At 40.9% G+C, this 27,747-nt stretch overlaps 1 protein-coding gene across 4 annotated transcripts in view; it reads left to right on the plus strand.

The window, feature by feature from the left end:
• The window catches only part of TRPM3 (transient receptor potential cation channel subfamily M member 3), a 503,278-nt gene that overhangs the window by 364,776 nt on the left and 110,755 nt on the right, over nt 1-27,747 (plus strand). For all 4 annotated transcript variants that reach the window (XM_074994073.1, XM_074994074.1, XM_074994075.1 and 1 more), the window contains exon 8: nt 19,269-19,392. In XM_074994073.1, coding sequence (XP_074850174.1) covers nt 19,269-19,392 — 124 coding nt within the window. The remainder of the gene's footprint in view (nt 1-19,268; nt 19,393-27,747) is intronic.

A 27,747-nucleotide genomic window follows, 5' to 3' on the forward strand; every position in this document is an offset into this window, starting at 1 on the left:
TTGCAAAATTCCAGTTAATGTTGACATTGGAGATCACTTTAGGGCTTTAGTTTTGCAAGTTTTTCAGCAGTGCATGGAAGGAAAAAGGAGGTTGTTATAGAAGAGTGTAAGTGTGAAGAGATGCTATAAGTAGATATAAACAAGGCTAAACTCGTATTCCTCTGCATTAAGCAGTAGCAAGCCCCTTTCGTTCATGCTCCCTACCTTTCAGCACATTGTAGATAGGATGTATTCTCTATGCAGAAATAGGCTTAAACCAAGTGCTACTTATGTTACTCATATCCTTATCTTGTAGAAGTTATGCCTGCAACCAGGAGTAACTTGGCTGCAGTGTCATTAATACAAGACCAGATTCCTGCACGTTTCCTGATCCTCATGTTATGATTCCCAAATACAGGAACTATAGGGTTTTTTTTGGTTAGTTTGCTTTCAGTGTTTGATTTCAAGTTTGATTTGAAACAATTCACATACTCAAAGTTAAGGACATGCTTAAGTGTTTTCTTGTAACTGGACCCAGGATCTTAAAATCTGTATAAGCCCTGAATTGTTGAAGTGGTTAAAATGTGGTTAAATTCTGGCTCCCCACCATGTAGCTCTGCACAGAAACTTCTGACTGTATGCTCTTCATGCTGCAAACACCCTCCCAGTCCTCTTTTGTACATTCATGCATAGACTCAGACTGTTTATAGAATCATTCATGCTGTGATAGTCATGTGCCTCCCTCAGGCTCTGGTGTTAATTAAAAATTTAAATATGTATTTCAAAATGCATTTAAAAATTATTAGGTTAATGGTATCTCACTGCTTAAACAAATGTTTCCTTGGGAAGATGAAATGGTTGCAATAGTTGAATGTAATCTCCCAAATCTATGTACCATAACAGTGTCTTAACTATTGCATCAGCTCTACCCTTAAGAAGGTGAGACCCTTAAGGAAGTTGGTATAGTAGTAATGTGCTTTGTGGCTAGTATTCATAGGGAATAACACATTATGTATATGTTCCAGCTGTGCTACACACCCTCTTCTGAGGGTTATTAGAAATTACTTTTTGATCAGTCTGTTCTCAGATTTTGTATACCACCCATTGTTTTGTACTCTCTTGGCTTTCATCACCTGAGGATTAATGATGACCGATAATTATGGTTTAAGAAACAAGCAAGAAAAATTCAGTGAGGCTTCTCTACTGAGAATTCTACTTCTTGTTCTGAATAAGATATATCATAACATAGTGAGGACATGTACTCAGGAAGGCTGCCATGATGTTTGGGAATTGTATCTGAATGGGATTTTGTTAGGTTGTTTTTTGTACCATGTGCATTTATAAAGTGCTTTCTATCTTAAACTATTCCAGCGTGGTTGAGAAACTATATACTGCACATGTAAGAATCACTGCTCAGGTAAAATAAAAGGTTGGACATTAAGAAAAACTTCCTAACAGGGTGGTTAAATACTGAAATAAGTTGCCCCAGGAGGTTGTGGAATCTCCATCACTGGAGATGTTAAGAGCAGGTCAGATAGACATATATCAAGAATGGTCTACATCAGGCGTGTCCAGCCCGCGGGCCGCATGCGGCCCTGGACAGCTAGTAATGCGGCCCCACAAGATCGTAAACTTTTAACATTATTATGTGATTTATATACATTAACTATATTGTATATTTTATATGCGGCCCAAGACAATTCCTCTTCACTCAGTGCGGCCCAGGCAAGCCAAAAGGTTGGACACCCATGGTCTAGATGGTACTTGGTCCTGCTTTGAGGGCAGGGGCCTGGACTCAATGACCTCTCCAGGTCCCTTCCAGTTCCAGTGTTCTATGATTCACTGAAATGCAACCATTTCTGTTGTGGAAGAACAACAGCCAAGCAAAAAGCCATGTGGGGTAGGAGGAAAACATTCATCAGTGGGCCACAGGCAAATGCCTGCTTTCATTAAAATACCTAAGGCTCTTTAATATTCAAGTAGGAAAAAAATAGAAGTTTGGCTTATTAGGTCTCTTTTCAGAGACCACCCTGTAGCAAAATACGTGGAATGCAGAAGTATGAAGAGTTAAGTGAGTCTTACTGGAGTACAAAATTGTGGCTTATTTATGTTTCCTGGAACAACCAAAGCCCAACTACAGGAGACTTTAGTGGCATTTGTGTCACAAAATTTAATAGTCTAGGAACACATAACAGTGTAAAAATCCCTTTTCATCTCCAGAGCTCCCTTCTCTGGACAAAACCTCTGCTGAGATTGAAGTCCCAAAACTTTTGCCACTGTTCATACTTGGTTGGGTTTCCTGTTTGGACCATTTGTGGATCTGGAAGCCTTGTAAACCCAATCATACTTATTCCAACATACTGCAGTTTGTTGTTCCCCTTCTACTTTTTCGTCTGACACAAACGGATATATCTGTCTAATGTTTTATCAAATGTGTACCTACATGATTATACTGTTCCCATGTTTTCCTCTGATTAATGCAATTCAGCCACTAATCAACTTTATTCTTAATGCTAGATTCAACTCACTTTTTTGAAGGGCAGGGTTTATTATGGCCACTTCTCTTTTAAAATACTGATACAAAGGTACAGATGAATCACAACAGGCTGGGGGAAGAGAAAGTGTATTGACTGCATAGTTAAGCCTCATGAGTATCAAGCACCACAAGTAGTAGCCTGCAGCTGGCAGTAGTCATTACACATTATCAGTACTGAAAATACTGAAGTTATCTGAAGACAGCCGACTGACTCCTCTTCACCGTTCATTGCATCATGCTATGGCACACAGTTGAAAGACTGTGACGTGATTGAGTGTAGTGTATGTTATCCTCTGTGACAATGGGCATCAGTTCAAAAGAGTCTTCTGTGTGAGGCAGAAATATGCCAGAGCCTCTCCTCGGTCTTTATTGGGTCAACCAGAGCAATAAATAAGTAAATAAAAGGGAGCTGTTCTTTGAGAGAGATATTCCAGGGTATTTTAAGCATAATTAGAATGCAGATTAAAAAAACTACTAAAATTAAACATTTTAATTGTTTCAGTTGCCCTGTGTAGATGGCGTCAATACAGCTTATGATCATTTTTCTTGGGGGAATATACACACAAAACCCAGGCTCCCTTGCTAATAATGCCTATTTCATATCTGTCAGAAGTTAGGAGAGAATGGTAACAGGAGTAGTGCCCTATAGGAATCAAACTGACATGAACGATTAATGGGTGTTTTATCCTAAACTTGTGCGCAGGTTTACCTCATGCTGGAGCTAAATATGGATGTTTATCATGGCAGTTAGGCATCTAAATACCTTTTAGAATCTGGGTCTTGTTGTCTTATCCTGAAGTCAGCTGGGATGAAACATTAAGGCCGTGTCTACACTTACCCAAAACTTCGAAATGGCCATGCTAATGGCCAAATTGAGGAATACTAATGAGCCGCTGAAATGCATATCAGCTGATAGGAATAAGGGATTTTGATGTTGGCAGGGTCCTTTCGAAAAGGACCCCCGTGTAGACAAGCTGTGGGCGAGTGAACTGCAGCACTTTCGAAGTGCCGCGGCCGGTGGCATGCTAATGACACACTGAATATGCATTTCAGGACCTCATTAGTATCCTTCGATTTGGCCATTAGCATGGCCATGTCGATGTTTTGAGTAAGTGTAGACATAGCCTAAAGGTATAAAATGGAATGAAAGACTGGGCCCTTGATCTATGTTGGAATGTGCTTTGAAAAGAACATTCTCCTTAGCCTGGGTCAAGTCATGTGCAATACTTGTGAATAAAAAATATTTTTGTTATGCAGATCATGGCCATGATGAGTCAGATGTGTGATTCACACTGTCTTGCACTTTGGGGTTGAAATTTTCACCCATATGGAGAATCGGCACAAAGCCAGTGTGTTACATAAGTCCCACTTAAGCATTCGAAATAAGACTTAAGTTTTGTGTGTACCTTGTGGTCTTCTGCATCGGAGTGAATCTGACCCTTTATTCATACCAAAATATTGTCAGTCTTGGTGGAGACTTTTCATGAAATCATTGCCTTACATTCTTATTTTTACCACTACATCTATTATTACTTTATTTAAAAATGAGTTGGCAAGTCCAGTTGTTTGGCAGGGAATGCACTGAACCTCACAAAAGTCTTTAATACGGGAATAATATCAGGGTTTCATTTCCAGCAGATGAAGAGTTTAGGAACATTGTGTGTATGACATAATATGTATGTGGAATATCAATAACTCTCACATATGGGATTTTTCTGCTGTTAGCAGTAGCAAATCATAAGTGAACAGTTGTGACTGAGTGGTGCCAAATAAACTTAGTGTAATGTGATATTCTAAGGCATGATATAATGCTCTGAACACATTGTTTTCATACAGTTAAATACTGGTCCCATTGAAGATAATACCAAAACCCTCACTGACTGCTTTAGGGCATTGTTTCACTCTGAGGGTGTGTCTACACTTGCATTCCTCTTTCAAAAGAGGAATGCAAATGAAGTAAATTGAAAATGCAAATGAGGTGTGAATTTGCATATTTGACTCTTCCTTTGCATATTCTAATTTCAAAAGAGCTTCTTTCGAAAGAAGGAAGCCAGTGTAAATAAAGGGAAGAAGGATTCTTTTGAAGATGGGTTTACTTTCAAAAGAGCAGCATCAACACTGGCTTTCTTCTTTCAAAAGAAGCTCTTTTGAAATTAGAATATGCAAATGAGGTGTCAGTATGCAAATTTATGCCTCGTTTGCATTTTTGATTTATCTCATTTGAATACTCTTTAAAAAGAGGAATGCAAGTGCAGACGTATCCTCACCCTGTGTCTACACGAGCCCCTTCCTTTTGAAAGGGACATGTTAATGAGCAGGTTTGAAAGATGCTAATGAGGTGCTGCAATGAATATGCAGTGCCTCATTAGCATAATGGCAGCTGTGGCGATTCAAAAGTACTTTGTAATACAGTTATTGTGTGACCTATTCCCTTTTAGTTAAATCAAATATAATTAGGCTTAGAAAGGTTAAATTTTTACAAATAAATATTGGTAAACTTCCATTTCCCCATACACATACAAACTAATGAGAATATATTTCCTTTTATCAAAATTGACAAAGTCAGAAAAATGCTGCTTGAAACTTTGAGTTTAATTTTAGGAAATTTACTTTCTGTAATTTGACCAGTGATGTCAACAATTTGTGTTTTAATGGTTATAAAGTTTTAAATTTTTGAACCTCATTGTTTACACTCACTAAATAATTGTCTGATGCACACACACATAACTGCACAAAACAGAGGACATTTAAATTGATAAAAATGCTTAACTAATTTTTCATAACTGAAATTTTAAATAAATAAAAAATGTTAAGTTTAAAAATATTGATATTACTCATCACAATATAAAAAGTAAAATTAGAATTCTGCCACACCTTTTTATAATTTTGAATGACATGTCAATTAGCAGTAAACTCTGAATAAAAAGGTCTTTTTAAGCTGTTTACATTTTCATCTTGTATTTTAAAAGTTTTACTATTATGAGATATTTTAATAATTATTATGAGATAATAGGGTAGTATTATGATAATATTACAAGAGCAATACCATTTTACACCTTACTCTGTTAATCTGTGCTGTAATAGGTCAGGGTTAAATTTTTAATCTAAAATTTTTAACAAACATTACAAATTTAGGGTGACTGATATACTTCATGAATTTTCTTTCAATACAAAAATATGAAAATTCTTTGGTTTTTTAAATGACTTTTATTTACAAATTTACTTAACCTTTATTTTGTTTGTTTTTTTTAAATATAAATACTCCACCACGACAAAATGTTTTATTTCCATTAGAACAAAACATTGCGGTTGACCTCAAATGATTTTTCATTCCAGTTTTTTTGATATAGCTCTAAATTGTCATGCCATGTTATATGTTACAAAATTAATTATTTTCACAATTATCCATATGTATTTGAAAGTAATAACTGATAGCTTGGGGGAAAAAAAGTCAGATTTAATGCTCAGAAGATTATACCTTGCTACTTACTTGGTTATCTGCTGGCATTCACAGGAGAAAGAAAATGAAGTTAGAGAAAAATGGGTTAGCTTACAAAAAGGCAGCACCACAAAATGTTGTTTATTTCACCATATACTACTCTCTTTAGCATGATTTCTGAACACGTGTTTCTATATTTTTAAATATGCCACAGAGAAATTTTGTCAGCCACATAACAAACTCTTGAACAAATATCACTTACATTAAATATTTCCTTCCAATGAAGGAAACACATGTAAAATTATTAATTGAGGTTTTAAGAGTTATGCTAGATTAATTGGAAGGAAACATTTCATGTGTGTTAGCGTTTTCCTTGAACACATTTTGAGCGTACTGTTCTTGGAGCTGGGAAAAGGGGAAGAATGACTTCAGCACTCAGTTGTGGAGAAGTAGAGAATGGCATCTTCTGTGTGCCTTGGAATAACCATGCCACATAGCAAGCAATTACACAACTTGAACAAAACTAAAATTAAACAGACATTCTTGCTCCAATCTAAATTAATCTAGTGCATCTTCACAGGTTGCCATAAGAACCATCATTTAATTCTGGTTTGTTAAAAGTGCTAAAATAGTACCATGAACTTGTTAAAGTTATATTAAAAAAAGTTAAAATAAGAACATAGACATGTAAATTTTAATCCTATTAACATTAAGCTTCCAATAAATTATAGCATTATATATATAGGGATGCCACATTCCTGTTTGGTAGATTAAGGTAGATGATCCAAACAAGAAGGAACCTAGACTACTTTTTCTCTGTAATCTAGTATCCCCTTAAAGATACTTAGTGATCATTCCGTAATTACTAAACATTGCAAGACAGGAAACTTATCTGGTTGACCTCATCACCAACTTGTTATCCCAGTCCTGAAGTTAAATGTGTCTTCTATTTTTTTAAATGCAGTCCTGCTAGTTGTTAGTTTAATACTACAGTCCAGTGAGAATAAACCTTTTCACTGTTCTGCTTGTCCTTTATCTAAGAGATAGCTGTGTTAGTCTGTAGTTTTGAGAACAACAAGAAGTCTTGTGGCACCCTATAGACTAACAGATATTTTGGAGCACAAGCTTTCGTGGGCAAAGACCCACTTCATCAGATGCATGAGTGGAGGGGGTGGTTTCAGAGGGGTATTTAAAGAGAGGTGTCCCAGTAAAAAGGAGGGCCAGAGCTGACAAAGTCTATTCAGCAAGGTGGCAATGGCCCATTATCAATAGTGGGTATCAAAAGAGGAAAAAATGAGTCAGATCAGACAGGGGGATATGAGCCATTGTCAGAGTCTAATGGGGAGATCTTAACACCCAGGGCAGAAAAGCTGCCTTTGTACGCTGCAAGCCACTCCCCGTCTGTGTTTAATCCTTGGTTAATGGAGTCAAATTTGCAAATAAATTGCAGCTCAGAGATTTCTCTCTCCATTTGATTTTTGAAATTTCTTTGTTTCAGGACTGTCACCCTTATATCTGCTACTGAGTGTCCAGGGAGATTGAAGTGTTCCCCCACAGGCTTCTGTACATTACCGTTCCTGATGTCTGATTTATGTCCATTTATTCTTTTACGGAAAGACTGTCCACTTTGGCCAATGTAAATTGCAGTGGGGCATTGCTGGCACATGGTGGCATATATTATATTAGTAGATGTGCAGGTAAAGGAGCCCCTGATGGTATGTTTGATATTAGGTCCTGTGATGATGTCCCTGGTGTAGATATGTGAACAGGGTTGGCAGCGAGGACCGTTGCAGGCCTAGAGCCACTGGTTTGTGATCTGTAGTGGCTTGTGAGGATTTGTTTCAGGTTGGCAGGCTGTCTGTACGCAAGGACAGGCCTGTCTTCCAAGGTCTGTGAGAGTGAAAGATCATTGTTCAGGATGGGTTGCAGATCACTGATGATGCATAGGAGAGGCCTTAGGTGGGGGCTGTATGTGGCAGTCAGTGGTGTTCTCTTGTTTTCCTTGCGAGGCCTGTCTTATAGCAGATGGCTTCTGGGTGCCCATCTGGCTCCGTCAGTCTTTTTCCTCACTTCTGCAGTGGCTATTGGAGTTTGAGGAAAGCTTGGTAAAGGTCTTGTAGGTGTTTGTCTCTCTGATGGATCAGAGCAAATACAGTTTGTACCTTAGTGCCTGGCTGTAAACAATGGATTGTGTAGTATGCCCTTGATGGAAGCTGGAGGCATGTAGATAAGCACAGCGGTCCGTGGGTTTTCGGTATAGGGTGGTATTTATGTGACCATCAGCTTACCTGCACGGTAGTGTCCAGGAAGTGAATTTCTTGTGTGGAATGGTGCAGGCTAAGTTTGATGGTGGGGTGGAAACTGTTGAAATCACAGTGGAACTCTTCAAGAGCCTCCTTCCCATGGGTTCAGATGATGAAGTTGTCATCAGTGTAGCGCAGGTAGAGGAGGGGCGCTAGGGGGCGAGAGCTGGGAAAGCGTTGTTCCAGGTCAGCCATAAAAATGTTGGCATACTGTGGGAGCCATGCAGGTGCCCATAGCAGTGCCACTGATTTGAAGGTATAGTTAGTCCTCAAATCTGAAATAGTTGTGGGTGAGGACAAAGTCACAAAGCTCTGCCACCGTTTGTGCCTTGGCCTCATCAGGGATAATGTTTTTAACAGCTTGGAGTCCATCTTCATGTGGGATATTAGTGTAAAGTGTCTCTACATCCATGGTGGCCAGGTTGGTGTTTTCAGGAAGGTCACCAATGGCCTGTAGTTTCCTGAGGAAGTTGGTGGTATCTCAAAGAAAGCTGGGAGTGCTGGTAGCTTAGGGTCTAAGTAGAGAGTCCACATATCCAGACAATCTGGTGGTGAGGGTGCCAATGCCCGAGATGCTGGGGCGTCCGGGATTCCCAGGTTTATGGATCTTGGGTAGCAGGTAGAATAAACCTTTTACTGGGACCCTATTCTTTAAATACCCCTCTGAAACCACCCCCTCCCTGACTCATGCATCTGATGAAGCAGGTCTTTGTCCACGAAAGCTTATGCTCCAAAATATCTGTTTGTCCTTTGTGTCTCCTCCCTGACTCTTGAACTTTAAAAAATGACATTTAAGTTTTTCAATCTCTCCTTGTGTTGTTTGTAGCGAAGGATGGACTAGAGGGGAAAGATAAACAGGCATTGCCTCCTGCCTCAGGTTTGACCTTGTCTTTGCTTCCCAGAAAACCAACTTTCAAAAGCGTGCTGCTAATTTAAGGTGGAGCTGGAAGACTTTAACTGTTAAATGACATGACAAATTGAATTTTCTGGATCTGACAGTATTGCAGTAACTTTAACAACCTGGTCCAACTTCAGATTGTTTATGGCTTCCTGATAAACACTCTGTTCTCCGCATTTGCCCTTGGAACTGTATTCTGGTGAGAAATGCCAGATCCGAGGCTGAGTGGTCCTAAACCAGGGAGTTTGCCAGACCAGGGGAGGTCAATGCTGGCCCCTCTGCTGCTGGCTGCTGGACTGCACTCTTGCCAGCCCCAGTCACCATTCCTTGCTGTTGGGTTCTGTTCCTGGTCCCCAGCCATTGGGTTCCACCTCTGTCCCCTGCATCTGGCTTCCATTCTCTGCTTCTGAGCCCTGGTTCTGCTCCTGGCCTCTGGGCTGTACTACCTTCTCTCTGCTTCTGACTGCCAATCACTGTTCTTGTCTGCCTCTGTCAGTCCCCCAGCTGCTGAGTTCCTGTGCCAGTCACCAGCCCCCATCCGGACAGCCTGTCCCAGCCACCAGCCCAGCTGTCTGGTCTGGGAACATCACTGGGTCACGGGGTGCCAGTTTTTCCCCTGTGAGTGATCCATCCCAGCCATGGTGCTGGACCGTGCTGGAGTACGGATGATGTAGGACCAGAGGGTTCAACTTTTCTTCCATAATATCTGTCAAGCTGAGGTTTTTCTATAGCTCTGTGGTATGTAAGCAATAGTTACTTTAGAATTGAAAAGAGTGCTTAAAATGAAACTGTTCAGAAACTGAATGACACCACAGGAAATCAGGTCTATTACTTCTTTCTTTCCCCACTTTTTGTGAAATGGCACATGTGAAGTTTTTGGTGGCTCTTTTTGTTCTAGTGGGTATTTTAGTGCAGTATTGGAGTTGGAAAGGAAAGAAAAGGTGCATTAAAATATTAATGGTTTGAGTTAAAGCAGTCACTTTTATCTTTAACCTGTGATGCAACACACAATACTTTAAAGAAATAAAATATATGAGAATGGGAAGTTCAACTCTTGTGATAATATCTAGGTAAACCTAGTGTAATAGAAGGACAGTCTAAACACAATTTCTGTACTTTTATTGTTCAAACCTCACATTTGTTTGAACATTGCTTTATTTGCTTCACAGTAATGAGATTATTTCAATGCAGGTTTTCATATAATGATTTAGAGTATTTGTACACACAGAATGAAAATTAACCACAAATAAATAAAATGACATTAAACAGAATCCTCATAATGATCAAGATATACAAAGCAAAAAGCATGGACATTTCATTAACAATGACAGAATGGATAATGAGGTGTCTGCTAACTAAGCTTTTCTCCCAGTGTAATGATTAATATAATCTAGGAATTCATCTGTTTAACAGACAAAGACCCCAAAATACCTCTCTCAGGAAGTAACAGTCAAAGAGAGTAATCCTAAAGAAAATTAGACAGGGAGCAGAGTAAAACATCAGTGAAGTTGTATGCCATGCCCCTAAGGCCTCATGTAACATGACAGATTCTTTGGGTCATGAATATCCCTCAAAGATAAGAATCCAGCCAATGATTCAGGGTAAAAAAAATAAGGTGCAGGCTATGGACTGGATTCCCCAAAGCAGTGCCAAGTGCCCTTACACCACCTTTCTAGACCAGCATATAAGAAAGGTAGGCTTGTCAGAGAAGAACATGGGGAGGCCCATGACAGCAGTCCTCCAGTCCCAGGATCAGGCAACCCTGCATCAGAGTTAACCGAGGACTATATAAGTAACATTTCCAAAGAAACAATATCAACCATGCAACAATATTGTTCCTTGACTGCATTTTCAAGGGAGAAAAGTGGCAACAGGTCCTCCTCTTGGCATGTTTTTAGGTATTTGACACAGGAGAGAAACTATTAGAGACCCAAAACTCCAGTTGGAGAACAAAGTATGAACAATTGGGAAACAGAATCAAAGTGCGTTAACCTCAAGCACCCAGAGCAGCACAGAAAGGCTTAAATTAAAGTAACGCCTTTTATGTAATTAGTGTATGTGAAACATAAGGTTGCATGCACTAAGCAGGTAATTCTGCATGTGTAATTTCCTAAGATTTTGTTGCAGAAGCCAGTACAATTATCTTTTCTGCTTATGCTCTGTTTAGCATGTGCATTTATATATATAAATAAAAACAGAGCATGCAATTCAGTTGTCCAATACAATCAAATATCCTTGATTTAAGCAGCTGCTAACACTTTAAGGGTCATAAGGTTTAGCCTTGAATCCAAATTATTTCATATTTAACATAAAGCTTATCTGACATTCCTAGATATACTTTATTAGAAAGAGACAGTTACTAACCCTGCTTTTTTCTGTTTGTGATATAATTATTTCCAGTTGCTGTACTACCAGGGCACTGAGAATAGGAAAATACTGAGGCTGACCGTAAGCCTACCGACTATCCTGCTATAAACAAGCACATTTGTTTATAAGCATGGAAAATTAAGTGACAGGTCACATGATAAATGATACAAACAACTAGCTTTGCACACTTGTGCTGCAGGAAGGCTTGGCACTCTTTAATTAGAGAGTGAACTCATACCACTGCTTTTTAAAAAAAAGCACTCTGATTACTTTCATCTGGAATTAGCTTTAAAAATATCTGTGGCATGATGTGGCCTGGGTAATTTTAATATAGGAAAGACAAATGAAGGCTGCTTTGAAAAACTATGGACCAGACTCTGAGATTCTTGCCCTGTTTTCACTCAATGCTTGCTGAGGCAAATTCCTACTGACTTGGAGAAGGCTGTGTGAAGGAAAGCTGACTGCATTCTCAACAAAAATTTCAGGATCTGGATCTCATTTTGTTTTTAGAGTTAGCCATGGTTTAGGTAGAGACTGAAAGAGATTTGGAAAAGTTTATAATGTAGTCCATAGGCTACAACATCTTATTGCAGCTTCTGGGTTCTTTTACATATATCACATTTTTCCCATTACAGGTATCAGATTTTTTTGAAACCTCTGCAATGGGTGTTTTAGCAATACTCACTTTTTTTTTTTTACTAAAGCAAAGTTCCCTTTGGTTTTGCAAAATGTTTTGCCTGAATGAGGGCGTAGGGGTTTGGACCGCTATATGTTAGCAACTTCTAACATGTATCAGAGAGGTAGCCATGTTAGTCTGTATCTTCAGGAACAACAGGAAGTCCTGTGGCACCTTACAGACTGACAGATATTTTGCAACATAAGCTTTCGTGGGCAAAGACCCACTTTATCAGGTGCATGAGTTGGGGGGGGGGGCTTCAGAGGGGTATTTAAAGAGTGGCATCCCAGTAAAAGGGAGGGCCAGAGCTGATGACAAGGTCTATTCAGTCAGGGTGGAAAAGGCCCACTAGTAGCAGTATGTATGAAGAGAGTTAGAAACAAGTCAGATAAGACAGGGGGAATATGACCCATTGGCTGTGTCTACACTAGTCCCAAACTTCGAAATGGCCATGTAAATGGCCATTTTGAAGTTTACTAATGAAGCGCTGAAATACATATTCAGCGCCTCATTAGCATGTGGGCAGCCGTGGCACTTCGAAATTGATGCGGCTCGCTGCCGCACGGCTCGTCCCGACGGGGCTCATTTTCGAAAGGACCCTGCCTACTTAGAAGTCCCCTTATTCCCATCTGCTCATAGGAATAAGGGGACTTCGAAGTCGGTGGGGTCCTTTCAAAAAGGAGCCCCGTTGGGACGAGCCGCACGGCGGTGAGCCATGTAAATTTCGAAGTGCCGCAGCCGTCCGCATACTAATGAGGCGCTGAATATGTATTTCAGCGCTTCATTAGTAAACTTCAAAATGGCCGTTTACGTGGCCATTTCGAAGTTTGGGACTAGTGTAGACATAGCCATTGTCAGTCTAATGTGGAGATGTTAACACCTAAGGCAGAGAAGCTCCTTTTGTAAGGTGTGAGCCACTCCCAATCTTTGTTTAATCCTTGGTTAATGGAGTCAAATTTGCAAATAAATTGCAGCTCAGAGATTTCTCTCTCCATTTGATTTTTGAAATTTCTTTGTTTCAGGACTGCCACCCTTAAATCTGCTACTGAGTGTCCAGGGAGATTGAAGTGTTCCCCCACAGGCTTCTGTACATTACCGTTCCTGATGTCTGATTTATGTCCATTTTTGCTTTTACGGAGAGACTGTCCACTTTGGCCAACGTAAATTGCAGTGGGGCATTGCTGGCACATGAGGGCATATATTTTATTTGTAGATGTGCAGGTAAAGGAGCCCCTGATCGTATGGTTGATGTTAGATTCTGCGATGATATCACTGGTGTAGATATGTGAGCAGAGTTGGCAGTGGGGTTTGTTGCAGGGATTGGTTCCAGGCTTAGAGTTCCTGTTTTGTGATCTATAGTGGCTGGTGAGGATTTGTTTAAGGTTGGCAGGCTGTCTGTAGGCGAGGACAGGCCTGCCTCCCAAGGTCTGTGAGAGTGACAGATCATTGTTCAGGATGGGTTGCAGATCTCTGATGATGCGTTGGAAAAGCCTTAGGTGGGGGCTATATGTGATGGTCAGTGGTGTTCTCTTATTTTCCTTGCGAGGCCTGTCTTGTAACATGATACTTATGTTTGACTATGAAAAAAGATGTGTTTCGGTGTCTGGAAGATCAGCTGTTTTCGGTGTGTACGTAATTGAATGTCAGCTGTGTGCTAACAGCAGTGGTGCATTGGGTGCAACTCAGACCGCAAGGAACGTAAAAGAGGTGCCTCACATTTCCATATGTAGTGGCATCTTACTACAGGTGCTTCTGTGTGGTGACCCAGATAATGCCTCCAAGATTCTCCTGTAGCAGTTTTCATGTATAGCTCTCACTCCTCCTATATGGAAGGAGTTTCATCTGCCTTCACAGCATTACCTCCATGTCCCCTCTTGCACAGCACCCTGTGCATAGCAGGCCAGTGTCAGGACTGATTGGCCCTGGAGGAGTTGCAGTATAGGTTCACTAAATGTATAGAACAGTAAACATCCCAGTGGTTAGGGCACTTTGCAGGGATCAAGTTTCTGATTCAGACCAGAGAACCCACCCAGGGTTTCCCATGTTTCAGGTGAGCAATCTAAGCTGTAGGGCTCTTGGCTAGGGCAACCATATCCCCCTGTCCCATATTTGGGACACGGAGATATGTGGAGAGGAGCGGCTCTTCCAAGCCCTGGGGAGTCAGGAAGGAGGCGGCAGCTGCTGGCCCTCCCCGGGAGCCCAGGGAAGCTGCCGCCGCTGTCAGCCCTCCCTGGGAGCCCACGGAAGCAGCAGTCACTGCCCACCCTGGGAGCCCCGGAGAAGGGGCTGGGAGGTGGCAGCAGCACATGCTACCCCTTGCTTCTCCAAGGCTCAGGGACATAACTCCTGCCAGCAGCTGCTGGCAGAAAAGGTCAGCAGGGGAGGGCCCAAATATGGGACAATTAGTCCCTTTTACAAAATAAGTAGGAACCCTTTTTGGTGTGCCAAATATGGGACCGTCCCACCCAGTATGGGACAGATGGTCACCCTCCTCTTGGCTGCTCTGTGTGGTGCTTTCTTTCTCTCTGGCTTGGGCGAGAAAGTCCATCTCAGACCTCAGAAATCTTCCTGATGTAAGTTTTGGTTTTGACAAATCAGCATTTTGCACTTACGCACTTCATAGAAAAATATCTTAACAACTTTAATGATGAGTTGATTCAAACTCCATTTTATGAAGGTTTTTTTTTTTCCCCAGCTCTTATTCACTTCCACACCTCACAGGGATGGGGGAGAAGTATGTGATGCTACAACTTTGTGAGACACAAGCCATGTGAAATGGGTTTTGGTGTTTGTATATCCCAAAGCAATTACCTTAAGCCATCTCTGGCTATTACATACTCTGACACCTTGCTACAATTGTTACAGGGTTTTAAAATCATAAACCTTTGTTTTTATTTAACATAAAATGGGATCTGTGAAGATTTTCTGGTTCTAATATTCCCTATTTGATTGGCATTGACTTATACTAAAAACAATCACTCATCTGATAAGCTGAAAAGCAAAACTTCATCATTTTAAATAAGAAAACTGCATTACCGTAGGGACCTTCACACTAGAAAAGATACATTTTCTAAATTATTGAACCTACTAATGTATCAGGTAGTTAAAATTCAAAAAATAGTGTCCAGAACAATAAATTACCATTTAAATCACCAGGCTCTCTGTTGCCCAGAAGCTCAGGTTCATGTACTGATGTTGCATGCAATATTATTGCTTCATTTTGATGTTAAGTACCAACATTTGCACTCAGAAAGGGAAGGTAAAAATGGGTCCTTTAAATTTTCTAAATCTTAAACCTACCAAGAGCCAGTCTCACATATGTTTTCTTGGTTGGGTTCAGTCAACAGGGAATGTCCTTTGGCTCTTACCAGCCTTACTTTGGTAGTGTCGATGTCTGAAGCTCCGGGCTACTTTGAAGTGCGGTGGCAGGACTGCTCTATGTGCCTCGAGGGTGTGGTTGGAGGAGTGGTGGAAGGAAGGGAAGAGGTGGTGAGAGCGGCGCTAACGGCCAACTGCCCTACACCCTACCCCTTCCGTCCTTGCCCTGGAGCCCACGATGGCTTTTGGCTCTCCTGCAGAAGGCAATTACTATATGAAGATCCATTTCCTCCAAGATGAATCAACTAGCAAATTGACCCAGCATTGCTTGGGTGTTTAAGTGAAGTATGGGTTCCCCTCACCTGCTGCTGCTGGGCCAGTGTGAAAAGCTGCAGTCCTGGCCCTGACCCTGGCCCAGCAGGAGTGCGGGGGCTGGAGCTGGGGCCGTGGTGTTTTTCCCAGGCCCCAGCCCAATGACGCTGGGTCTGGAGATGAAACTTTTTTCCCTGGCCCCAGCAATGTAGCAGTGTGGGGGCTGGGGGGCTGAAGCCATGGACGTGAGCCATGGCCCTGGCACAGCAACAGTGTGGGAGCCAGGACTGTTTTCCCCAGCCCTAGGGAGAGTGGCCATGCGGGCCTGGCCTCGGGTCAGGGCAGTTTTCCTGGCCCCAGCATGAGCTTGGGGAGGGGAGGGCAGGGCTCGAATTTGTGGCTGCAGCATCTTGGGGGATAGCAATTTTGTGGGGGAGATATGACATGCAGTGGGGCTCCCCCAGCGTGGTGCTGTGGTTGAGCACTGGGAGGCAGGGATAAGGGGGTAAGCTGTTCCCTGTGTTCTGTCCCCCCAGTGGTAAGTCTGAAATATGCCACTCCTCCTGTCAGTTCCCCTCCCTTTCCCTCTTCTGGGAATCCTGGGATTTCAGGCATTTCCCACTTTCCAGGAACAAACAAGCCCTGACCATGGTTTAAGTTAGGTTAAGAAGAAGAGGCACACCAAATTTTGTGGTCATAGCTCTTATGGTATAAGAGAAGTTCTTGAACAAACATAGCACCAACAGGCAGACAGGTGCACTCTAAAATATGTAGTAATTACTAGTACATTTAGAGTTCACTCAATTATGTAAAACTTGTATTTCCACAATTACTTGGTACCATCTATTACTTTCTTGGAAAATCACGCTTATTTTGTCTACAACATCAAAGCTGTGTGTTCAGATAGGACAGCTACCTACCACAGAATATCTTGACATCATCTCTACTTGTTAATTTCTCAGCTGGCACCTGAAAAATATAGTCTGTTAAAGCAATACTTTGGTTTCCCACTTATTTCAGTGTTTTAGACTGCTGCTACCACTGCCTGTATAAATTGTAATAATACCAGAATTCATTACTAAAATGTCATGACTAACAATAAGGCTGTGTCTACACACCAAAGTTACTTCAAAGTTGCTTACTTCAAAGTCTACACACAGCCTACTTCAAAGTTAAACTTCAAAGTAGGGTACTGCTCCATTCCCAGGAATGGAGTAAGGACATGAAGGTTGGACTCCCTACTTCAAAGGTAACTTCGAAGTAAGGGAAAAATGGGTGTAGATTCTCTGCTGGCTACTTAGAAGTAGTGCCTAACTTCGAAATTAATTTCGAAGTTAGTTCCTAGTTAGACACACCCTATCAGTTTCAACTGATGACTCATTGAGTTGCCTATGGACTATATTCTGAATAACAACATCTTTACTTAGTCAAAACTTCTGCTGAAAACAGAATTAAGCAATGGCTGCAGGACTTGGCCCTATGACTCCTTATTGAGGGAATACACTAATACCACATTAACAGTCAATGACCAAATCATTTCTAGACATGTATGCTGAAAATGCAAAAATGAATGCCATCATATCGGTAATAGTAATATACCATGGCAAATTTATATTTAGAGGTATTTGTTTATTCTAAACACAGTCAGAACCACAATATCTGGAACCTGCAGAAATTTGCTATGTGTTTATTTTTAATCTGGTAAATTGTGCATACAGATCACTCAGAGTGCTTTTATCAGCCTTACAACACATAGGCTACATCTACACTAGCCAAAAACTTCGAAATAGCCACGCAAATGGCCATTTCGAAGTTTACTAATGAAGCGCTGAAATACATATTCAGCGCCTCATTAGCATGCGGGCAGCCAAGACACTTCGAAATTGATGCGGCTCACTGCTGCGTGGCTCGTCCAGATGGGGCTCCTTTTCGAAAGGACCCCAGCTACTTCAAAGTCCCCTTAGGAATAAGGGGACTTCGAAGTAGCTGGGGTCCTTTCGAAAAGGAGCCCCATCTGGGTAAGCCGCGCGGCAGCGAGCCGCATCAATTTCGAAGTGCCGCCGCTGCCCGCATGCTAATGAGGTGCTGAATATGTATTTCAGCACTTCATTAGTAAACTTCGAAATGGCCATTTCGAAGTTTTTGGTTAGTGTAGACACGGCCATAGTGTCCTAATTGTGGGTTTTTGTCAAAAGCACAATTAAATGGGTAATAATATTTATACTGCAACTTTAGGCTAGGCTATCCTATCCTATCCTAATAGATTCCAAAGCACTTTATGAACTTTACACATGGAACAAACATGAATTGCACCCTCAGCAACTGAAATTTAGCCACCTCCAGTGTGGAATGTGCCTTCTCTTTTGACAGTAAAAGTTCAGTCATCCACAACGCTTTAAGACAGGAAGAGAAAAGGAATACAATTCAATTTGCAAATGGAAATGAAGTAAACATTAAAACTTAGTAAACACTGTGTCCCACTGAGACTCCTAAGTCAGTTTTATCTGCATTGCACTTTAAAAACAAAAACAAAAAAACACAAACCTTGTCACTGGAGTCTCAGAGCCTGGGTTTGTTGTCTCAGATTGCAGTCTTAAAATGGCAGTAGAAACATTCAGAATCAGGCTGGAGCTCATGCTCTGAGATGCTCCCCAATCCTGGGGTCTCACAGCCGTTGCTTCCACCCAGCCCACATGTCTATACTGCAGTTTTATAGCCTTGCTAGCCTAAATCAGCTGACCAGGGTCACACATGGGCCATGCTACAGGGCTTTTTGTTGTGACACAGACACTGAAATTTTTATTGTAGCTACTTGCTTGTCTAAGTACTACGCCTGTTTTGTTTTTATGGCTGACAAAGGCTTAACCAGTGTAAAAATGTCATTCAATATAATAACTTGTAAACCTACAGTACAAACAGTATTTTTAAAATTGTTGTGAATTATGGTGGTTATTTTGATGTAATTTTATATGGTTTGTTATGATTTGTTAACTAAACAACAACAAAAATTCTCTAAAAATTAAAAAATGGCAAAATAAAAAAGTCCCCAAATTTTCACCTGCAGAATCCCTCAATATGTTTTGTGACTCCACTGGCAGAATTGTGTGTTCAGCTCACCTTGAAATCCCAGTCTGTCTAAGCCAGGCTGTCAACTTGCTTTCATTATAAAATCCCCCATAGCTGGTAATTTTGAGGGACTTCTGTCAAGCAATTACCTAGAGGCAAGCAACTGCTCTAAGTTGTTAAAATGCTGTGCTGAGGAAACATGCTGCCCTTATGACACTCCAGGAAATCACTTCCTTTCAGTCCTGTGCAAAAAGAACAAATTTTTAATGCTCTGTTTTCTCTTACCTCCGTGGCCATTTATTTGACATTCATCCTTTTCAATGCCAGTTTTAATTACACTCTTCTGCATTTTCTCTGTTTTTTCTGAATTTCAGACTTATCAATGAATCCTTGAGGGACCAGTTACTAGTTACTATCCAGAAGACTTTTACCTACACTCGAACCCAAGCACAGCACCTCTTCATAATCCTCATGGAATGCATGAAGAAGAAGGAGCTGGTATGTGAATGGTTTTCTAGATATGAAGTAGGGGACCTGAATGCTATTGACTGACATATTCAAAAGTCACTCAGGGAACTGGGTATGCAAACCCACAAGGCAGCTTTGAAAAATCTCCTCCTGTGATTCATTACCCCATGTGACTCCTGTGATGTTTTAGAATACTTCCTGTTGGTTGATATCTTTTCTTATTTACTCATCAGCTTAGGTGCTGTATTTATATCCTGCCTTTTTGGAATTCTGTGGGTGTGGAAATAGATTCTCTGTTTTGCTTTGTGAATGGTGTTATGCATATTTTCTGATGTCTGTTATGTGACTGACAACACAATAAGACAAGCCTGCCCAAGTTTTAGTATACCTTAATTAGAAAAGCACTAGTTGATGCTGTCTTGCCATCCACACCATCTGTACTCTCACAACAGTGCTATTCATGCTGATGAGAGCTTTGTGCCCAGTAAAGCCTCGGGCATGGGCCTTTAGCTTTTAGCATTTATACTTGTCTCAAGGACGAACTAAGCAGATAACAAATTCATACATTCTGTGTCTTAAATTTCAAGCAGTGGCAGAATGAGATAATGGGTAAGAGAAACCTGCAGCAAAACAGCAGATGGTGCTAGGATTTGGAAACAGTGGCAATTTAGAATGAACTCCTGCCTTTCTTTACACCTGTACAATTTCAGTGATGTTACTGACTTCAAGAGAGCGAAACAATTCAACCCATTCTATAAGCAGTTCTCATAAATGTGTAATGGAGAGTTGGGTAATCATAATATTATTGATGATTTGGTATGACTGTTACTGATTTAAAGAAGTGACTGTATAAAAAGGCACTTTCCAAATCTGGGAGTCCTGCTCTTTACACGTTTAGTACCCTGGCAGAGTATAACACAGCTAGGAGGACACCAATGTTATTCCATAACGTGTGTCACCAGCCATATTGTTAAAATCCTACCAGTTACACCTGTGCATACCCAATGAAGAGAAGTGTTGCCCAACTGTCAATAAGAATATAATTTGAAGGCGTGGGATAACACAAGTGTCCCTAAAGGCAGTGATGTGTGAGTAGGAGGTAGCAGAGCTTGAATCGAAGACCCCAGGGTGAATGTATGAGGCTCGCCCTTAGTAAAGTGTTTTTACTTTTGAACTGAGCACATTTAATATGGAAATTACTGAGAGACCATAAGCACTGAACCCACCAGGCCATGTTTATGAACTAACTTTTTTGAATAGAACCATGCTTTAAATATTGGTTAAATTACTAGCCTAAAAACTGCTAAAAACTTGAAGGCAGTGTGGCCTCATGGATAGAGAACTGGAAAGGACTCGGTCTTGGATTCTATTGCCAGCTTTGCTCCAGGCCTGTTGGGCAAGTCATGTTACTGGTCCATGCTCAGTTTCTCCATCTGTAAAATGGGGCTAGCAGCGCTTCCCTCTTTTGTGGAGTGCTTTCAGCTCTACTGATGAAAAGTGCAATATTAGAGCTGGGTATTTTATTATTAGGCACTCAACTGGACTGCACATCAACTCTTTTAGCCTCCTTGATTTTGGACGCACAGGATGACTGAATCTGAGAACGTATAACTTCCTCTAAAATCCATTGAAGAGTCACATCAGTCCAAATGTAGTCCTGCAATTTCAGTTGTAGACAGGTTACAACACTTTGCTCAAATCACCATTTCTGAAGAACAGATACGGCTGATTTAAAAAAAAAATCCATTTATTTTTCTGTGGTTACTAGCCTTTTCCTACCTTGCTGCATCTGCTTATTTCCATTTGAGACGCCAAACAGAAGCGTTGCCTATGAATATCTATGTAGTACTGGTTAGCAGTCATGGTTGATAACATCTGTGCTTGTTCTCTCTTGTCATCTTTTCATTAAATTATTGTAGATACTATATATAAGCTAAAACTAAAACCTTGATCAGAGTTTCAGTTACAAAAATACTCACTCCTTTCCTTCCTGTTAAAGGTTGCCAAAATTTTACATGTATGCCAGGTGGTGTTGTCCCATTCCTATAGCAAACCTATAGAGATGCTGACTATAACACAAGAAAGTGAAGTTGCCAGATATATTGCTGCCCCTTTACTGCTGCATCTCCACTTCTGCGTGCAGCACCTCTTGTCAATCATTAGTAGAATCAGCTACCTTAGGAAGATCCAGATAAACTTTGCAGATCATGAAACCTACAAACAAGCAGATAAAGAAGCTTCTGTAGCAGAAACACTTGAATTCTCGATGTGTGAAAGCCAGCTTTCTGCCCTTAGATCAAAACAGAGTTCTCACTGAAGATGTATGTTTTTAGGGGGGGACCATATGGCCTTAAAAATTAGAACTACTCTGTGTGTGTGTGTGGGCGTGGGCGTGGGCGTGGGCGTGCACACACAGAGAAATGTCACAAAATGACACAGAATATCAGTAAAGGGGGGGAAAAGAAATGATGGGTCAGAAGGGAAAGACAAGGTCAAAGAGAAGAGATGTGCGACAGGGAAGCCCACGAAAGGGGAGGAATAAGAAAAGCCTGAAATAGAAAGAATGGATATAATGTAAAGAAAGAGTTGAAAAGAAGATTTAACAGAAATTACACATATGTATTCTGAGGAGTGATGTGCTTTTTACGGTATTTCAACTCCTGCCTTTTAGCAGTAGAAGCAAATTTTGGAGTATTCTTTAACAAGTTTATTTTGTTCATTTTCCTTTGCCTGTGAGCAATTGCAAAGATTAGGAAGCTCTTCCAATAGGAATCAATATAACCGAATTAGTATTTGTAAAAAATTCCCTTAATCATAGTAACATAGTCTGTTAAATTGCAGGGTTTGTTTACCCTTTTCTGTCTCATCAACCTGGTAGGCATGGCTGTTTGTTATCAGTATGGGATCTTTTCGGTGGTGAGAAAACTGTTGTGCACAAAGGTTTACCTATAGAGCCATGCTGTAGCTGAGGGTTGTACCAGACCACACAGTGGAGAATACAACAATAATGTTATAGAAAAATATCCATCTTCACATGACCATACTTCTTTACATCCCTCTGGTGGCATTTGTGGAACAGGGCTGCTTAAACCCTATCCGCAAAAGCTATCTATAATGTATACCTCACAACAGTAGATGGATTGGTGCTTAGCTTACACATTGCGTTCCCTTTGACTCCCAATTACACAAATAGCAGGAGGGGATCTTATTCAGATAAGCAGCAGTTCGGATAATCAAGAGGGTGGCAGCCACTCAGCAGCTGAATTGCCTACTCCTCAGCTAAGGGATTCTTACTCCTAACTTTCACAGTCCTGGCTAAGAGTCTCCTCTTTACTCCACTCTGTCCCATGAAAGCTCACCTAATAAATTATTTTGTTAGTCTTTAAAGTGCTACTTTACTGCTTTTTTGTTTTTTTACTTCACTCAGTCACTTCCATGAGAGCAGAGCTGAAGAGGGTTCCCTCTGCTGCTGCAAGCCTGGTGACATCCCATCCTAGTAGGTATAGTGGGCAGGCTGCAGTCCTGGTGGGGCAGAACAGAGACACCCCTCATCCACCTCTGCTCTGCTCCACTGTGCCCTGCTAGGACCACAGTGATTGGTTGTCACTGTCCCCATGTCATGGCAGGGATCCCTTTGTAGCTCTGCTGTCACGACCTCACTCGTTCACTTCTGTGACAATGCAGCCGCAGAGGCCTCCCTGCACTGCAGCAGCAGCCATTCAACAGCAGGATGAGCACTGCGATGGTTGGAGGCTCGTCCTCCCCCAAGTCCTGACTGGGGAGCTCTACTGTGTCCTGTGAGCCTCTGCAAATCCCCTCCCTGCCCCCAAAGGGAGATGCACACTGCAGGGAGTATTTCTCTTTCGCTGAGTGACAAGGGATTCAGATAATGAGGAGTTTCAGATGGTAGGATTTCCAGTAAATGGGAATATACTGTACTCAGTGTTAATACCTAGATGAATGAGATCAGTCAGAACCCTGGGAACAGCCAGATAGAAAATATGCACTGTTCCATACCTAGAAGGAATTAGAAAATAGGCTACTCCTCTGCTCTGATTGTGCCCTTTGGACACCTGTGTGCATTGTTTGTATGCATGTGAAGAACTTTGCTAGTTCTGCCTCACTTCATGTAAGTCTAGAGTCTCGCAACACTCATACTGAGGCATCTGCTGTGACTGAGCATCCTGCCCTACTAACTTGTTGAAATTCTCCCAACTAATGCATCTGCTTCACCAAATTCTCACTCCCCACCCCTGGTTGTGCCAGTTTAGATTATAATACTAATACTAATATGCATTTCTAGTGTGGACCAGCAATCTGTATTGAAATTCACAATTCAACCTGAATTCAAGTAAAATGAGTAGACTCTAAATACTCGGGACTTTGGGAAGGTTCAAATTCAGATCTGGATTTCGTACCCTCAGATATTCAGATACGAGGCTTTGATAAGACCAAACAGACCCTTATATAGCTAACTATCTAGTTTGCATGGGCTTTTTGTGCAGGTTCATTTCTGATTCCCATCACAGATTTCCTTACAGCTATACACCTGTGTCACCTCTGAGATGCTGCAGCTATCTCGCTGGCATGGATTGGCAGCCAGGGAGACAGCACACAGATGATATGATCTTGATATCAAAATGTTGCCATACTCACTATTAAACTATACATAACGTGCTGTCAAATGTGCAGTATAAAAATTAGAAAAAATAGATTTAATTTGTCACTAATCCTTTAAAGATAGTAGTCCAGGACTACGTCTATACTTACCGGGCATTCAGTATGCCACTATCCATCTTCCAGAGTTTGATTTTGCCACATGTGAAGACATAGCAAAATCGCTCTTGGTGGGCTCAGCTGTCGATCCCGGTAACCCACACTATCATGTGGAGTAAGGGACATCGGTGCAAGCCCAAAGAGCCCCAGTATACACAAGGGCAGAAAATAGATTCTGATGTGTCAATCTAGCTATGCCAATGGTATGGTTAGAATTGCATATCTGGGATTAACTTTGTTCACTAGTGTAGACCAGGCCTAAGGTGTTACTTTTAACAATGACAGTTTTAAAAATATCTTCAGCCAAAAATATGATTCTTAAATTAATGACCTTTTAAGACTCACTATATGTTGCACTTTTACAAGATAATATTGACAGAGGAATTGAATGACTTCAGAAGTTCAGTATATTCCCCTGAGTGAATGGAGTCTTCACCAACATTGTACAACAGCCTTTCTCCTCTGCTGCTTCCCATTTCTACATCTAATCCAGCTCTTTTCCTGCCTGACCTCTCCCTGTTATATGCTGAAGATAAAAACATCACCTGAATTACTGATTTCATGTTGATAATCAAATATTTGCTCAGAGCAAAGAGCTGCTAGCTCTAGGGGGATATATTCTTTTCAGTGGAGCTCAGAAGTAGCACAAACACATCAGATCTCTTTTTTTCCACCATTTTTCATTTGACTAGAGGCTTTCTCAGAGTGTCCAGGACTGAACGTTGTCTTGTTACTGCCCCTGCCTTCAACCAGAGAGAGATTTGCTATTTGCTTCATTGGGTATCAGCTTCCTAACAGCGCCAGTCCGTTAGCCACCAAAGCGATCTCATCTGGGCAATTGAGCCTTCACTTTGCATTGTGTGTTAATAGCAGGTGCACCATGGTTCCAGACCCCTTTCAGAGTTCCCTTGTGGTATCCAGCCCTTGTCACTGGCTACTGACAGAAATGCCATGTTTGCCACCCCAAATGTCACAGTGTACATAGCAACTTCTTTGAGTCAACTGAGAATCAGTTCTTGCATAACATCACATCTCAGCCATCTATTTACAGTGAAATCAGTCATGTGTATTGTCAAAAGGCATCTGCCTGGACTCACACTTTAGAAACATATTTTCCTTATGTGTGTTTCCATAATAGCTGTGTATATATACCCACAATGATATTTTTGATCAGTGTGATTCTGGCTTTCATTTAATATCTTATATGACGTACTTAATGGATAAATTCTGTGAAACCAGTGTGCTAGGTGCAGTGAGTTTTTCAAACCTGTCATGACTTACTGTTACAGACCAGTGAACTCCCTTGTCACTTTGCCCTGAGAGGTTTGCAGGGTTGTGGCTGCTGAATTCATAAAGATCAAACTAAAGGACTCTGAAGAAGTTCAATTTATTACAGTGGACGCAGCCAGGAAGACATGTTGAAGCACTGAGAAACTCACAAATGCAGCTGAAGCACACATAGAGAAGGATGATGGGGAAAATGATAAGCAGGGTTTTGCAACTTAAACACAGCACAACCAGAAAATATTTCACTTTTAAAAACCTGTTTTTTTCTAATGTGGATACATATATTCTCTAAAAATAACCTGTACCAGTGGAAGAAATAGTTCAGTCATAGCAAAACTTCTCTACCCCATAGGAAAATGAGACTTTCACTTCGTTTTGGAATAAATTTCAGAAAAGATATGTCTGACTGACTTATAGGTTTAGAATGGGCCATTACAAAATGAGTTCTTACATGTGCAACTGCATGTTCATGTGGTAAAAAATCATTTCATTTACTGACGATGTGCCTGGGAGCAGAGTAGTCTATGGAAGTATGCAAATACATTTTGAAGTAGAGAACAAATTCCACTTCTCGGAGGTTTTGTTGAATTGGAAGCTTAGGTGTGCAATACTGCATGTATCGCAGGCAGGACACTTACAGTCAGTTACTTTTCTCCCTTCCCTCTTCCTTCTTTACCCCCACTTCTGTCTTATATAGCTGATTTGTCAGTTTTAAATTTTTTTTTTGTATCTCTGGCTATGGCCACACTAGCCACCCCTTTTTGAAAGGGGGATGCTAATGAGACACTTTGGGATATGCTAATGAGGTGCTGCACTGAATATGCAGTGCCTCATTTGCATAATGATGGCCGTGGTACTTTGAAAGTGCTGCTTTTGATCACGCGTGGCTTGTCTACATGGGGTCTTTTTTCCAAAGGACCTGCGCACTTCGAACTCCCCTTATTCCTATTTGTTTAACTCTTCCTGGCACTTTCACAAAGGCTGAAATGTTTATTTAGCTGTAGTTATAAAAATAGCTTACAAAAACAAGTTGTTGATTAAATATTTTAGCTAAAATTCTTGCTCGGTGATGACATTTTTGTACTGGAGTAGGAAGCGGACGTAACGTGTTTGTGAACAATAAAAGCTGTTTTTCTGGAGGATTATGGCTGTGCTGAGCATATAATTGGGCAAGGAAGATCGAAGAATGAGAACTATTCTAGGCAGCTATTGATTTATTGTTTGGTAGAACAACTGGCCTTTATTCCATCAAAACACTGTGAGACTGCTAACAACGTTAATCAATTCTGAATTAATCTTCTGCGTCTAAAGTCAAGGAACTAACCTGTGAGGTGATGAGCACTGTAACTCTCATTAGCTCTATTGCAGATTGAGGGTGCTAGGCACTGTGCAGAAATTAGATCTTAGGTATATGTATGTAGCTAATTTTGTTCCCATTCAGGGTAACACTGAAGCACATTCCAAAGTCCCGTTATTTCAGTGAGCTATATTGCCTGTTCCTAACCCCCACTTAATCACATAAACAGGTCTTCTTTACAGCTTCTATTGAAGTCAGTGGCCGTACTGACTTCAAAAGGACTATTCTAATAAGTAAGGACTACCTGCATAAATAGGGGGTGCAAGGTTTGACTAATAGTGGTTTTCAATATGTTTTATTTCTTGCCAAGTTTATTTGGTTTCTTTTTCTTCTGGAGACATGCTTATTTTACTGCTTCAAAATTATAGCCTAGTTATAAAGGTTCGGGCCTGTTTCCATTAAAGTCAAGTTGGCTTTGCCATAATGAGAGCATAATTAGAACATTAGGTCTGGTTTGTTGCAATTTTAGCACTTGTCCTCTGAATTTATGAAGTGAAGATTTTTGTGAGTGAAACAATAATTTGTGTTTTAAAAGAAGCAGCTATTCAGTTTGCAAGGTAATCATTGAAGTATTTTTAGCACAGCAGTTGCTTTGCAACTTGAAAGAAAAAAGTGAGGGGGAGAGAGTCATATAGGCAAAAGATACAAAATTGTCAATTTCTAGTGTAAGTTAGGATGTGAAATTATGATGTCTCATGCACTTCTGCTACCCAGTCCCATTACTGCTTCCCCATTATTAATATGTAAAGACCTATAATAGTAGGCATCCTTCAGTCTGCATAGACTATGGATCGCGCCCTTTAAAGTTTCAATTGAGGACTTCATTTACAGTGTCTATTGTGACTATAAAGACCCACACGAGAGTGACAGTCCTTGCTGCATCTCTTGCAGATGTAGTGGGTGTCTGGCAAGTCCTTAATGTGCTTTCTGTGTGCTCGCTTCTCCTCTGCTAGCTGTCTGATCTT

Source organism: Carettochelys insculpta, chromosome 5, assembly GCF_033958435.1.
Source record: "Carettochelys insculpta isolate YL-2023 chromosome 5, ASM3395843v1, whole genome shotgun sequence".
In the NCBI taxonomy this organism is placed as follows: Eukaryota; Metazoa; Chordata; order Testudines; family Carettochelyidae; genus Carettochelys; species Carettochelys insculpta.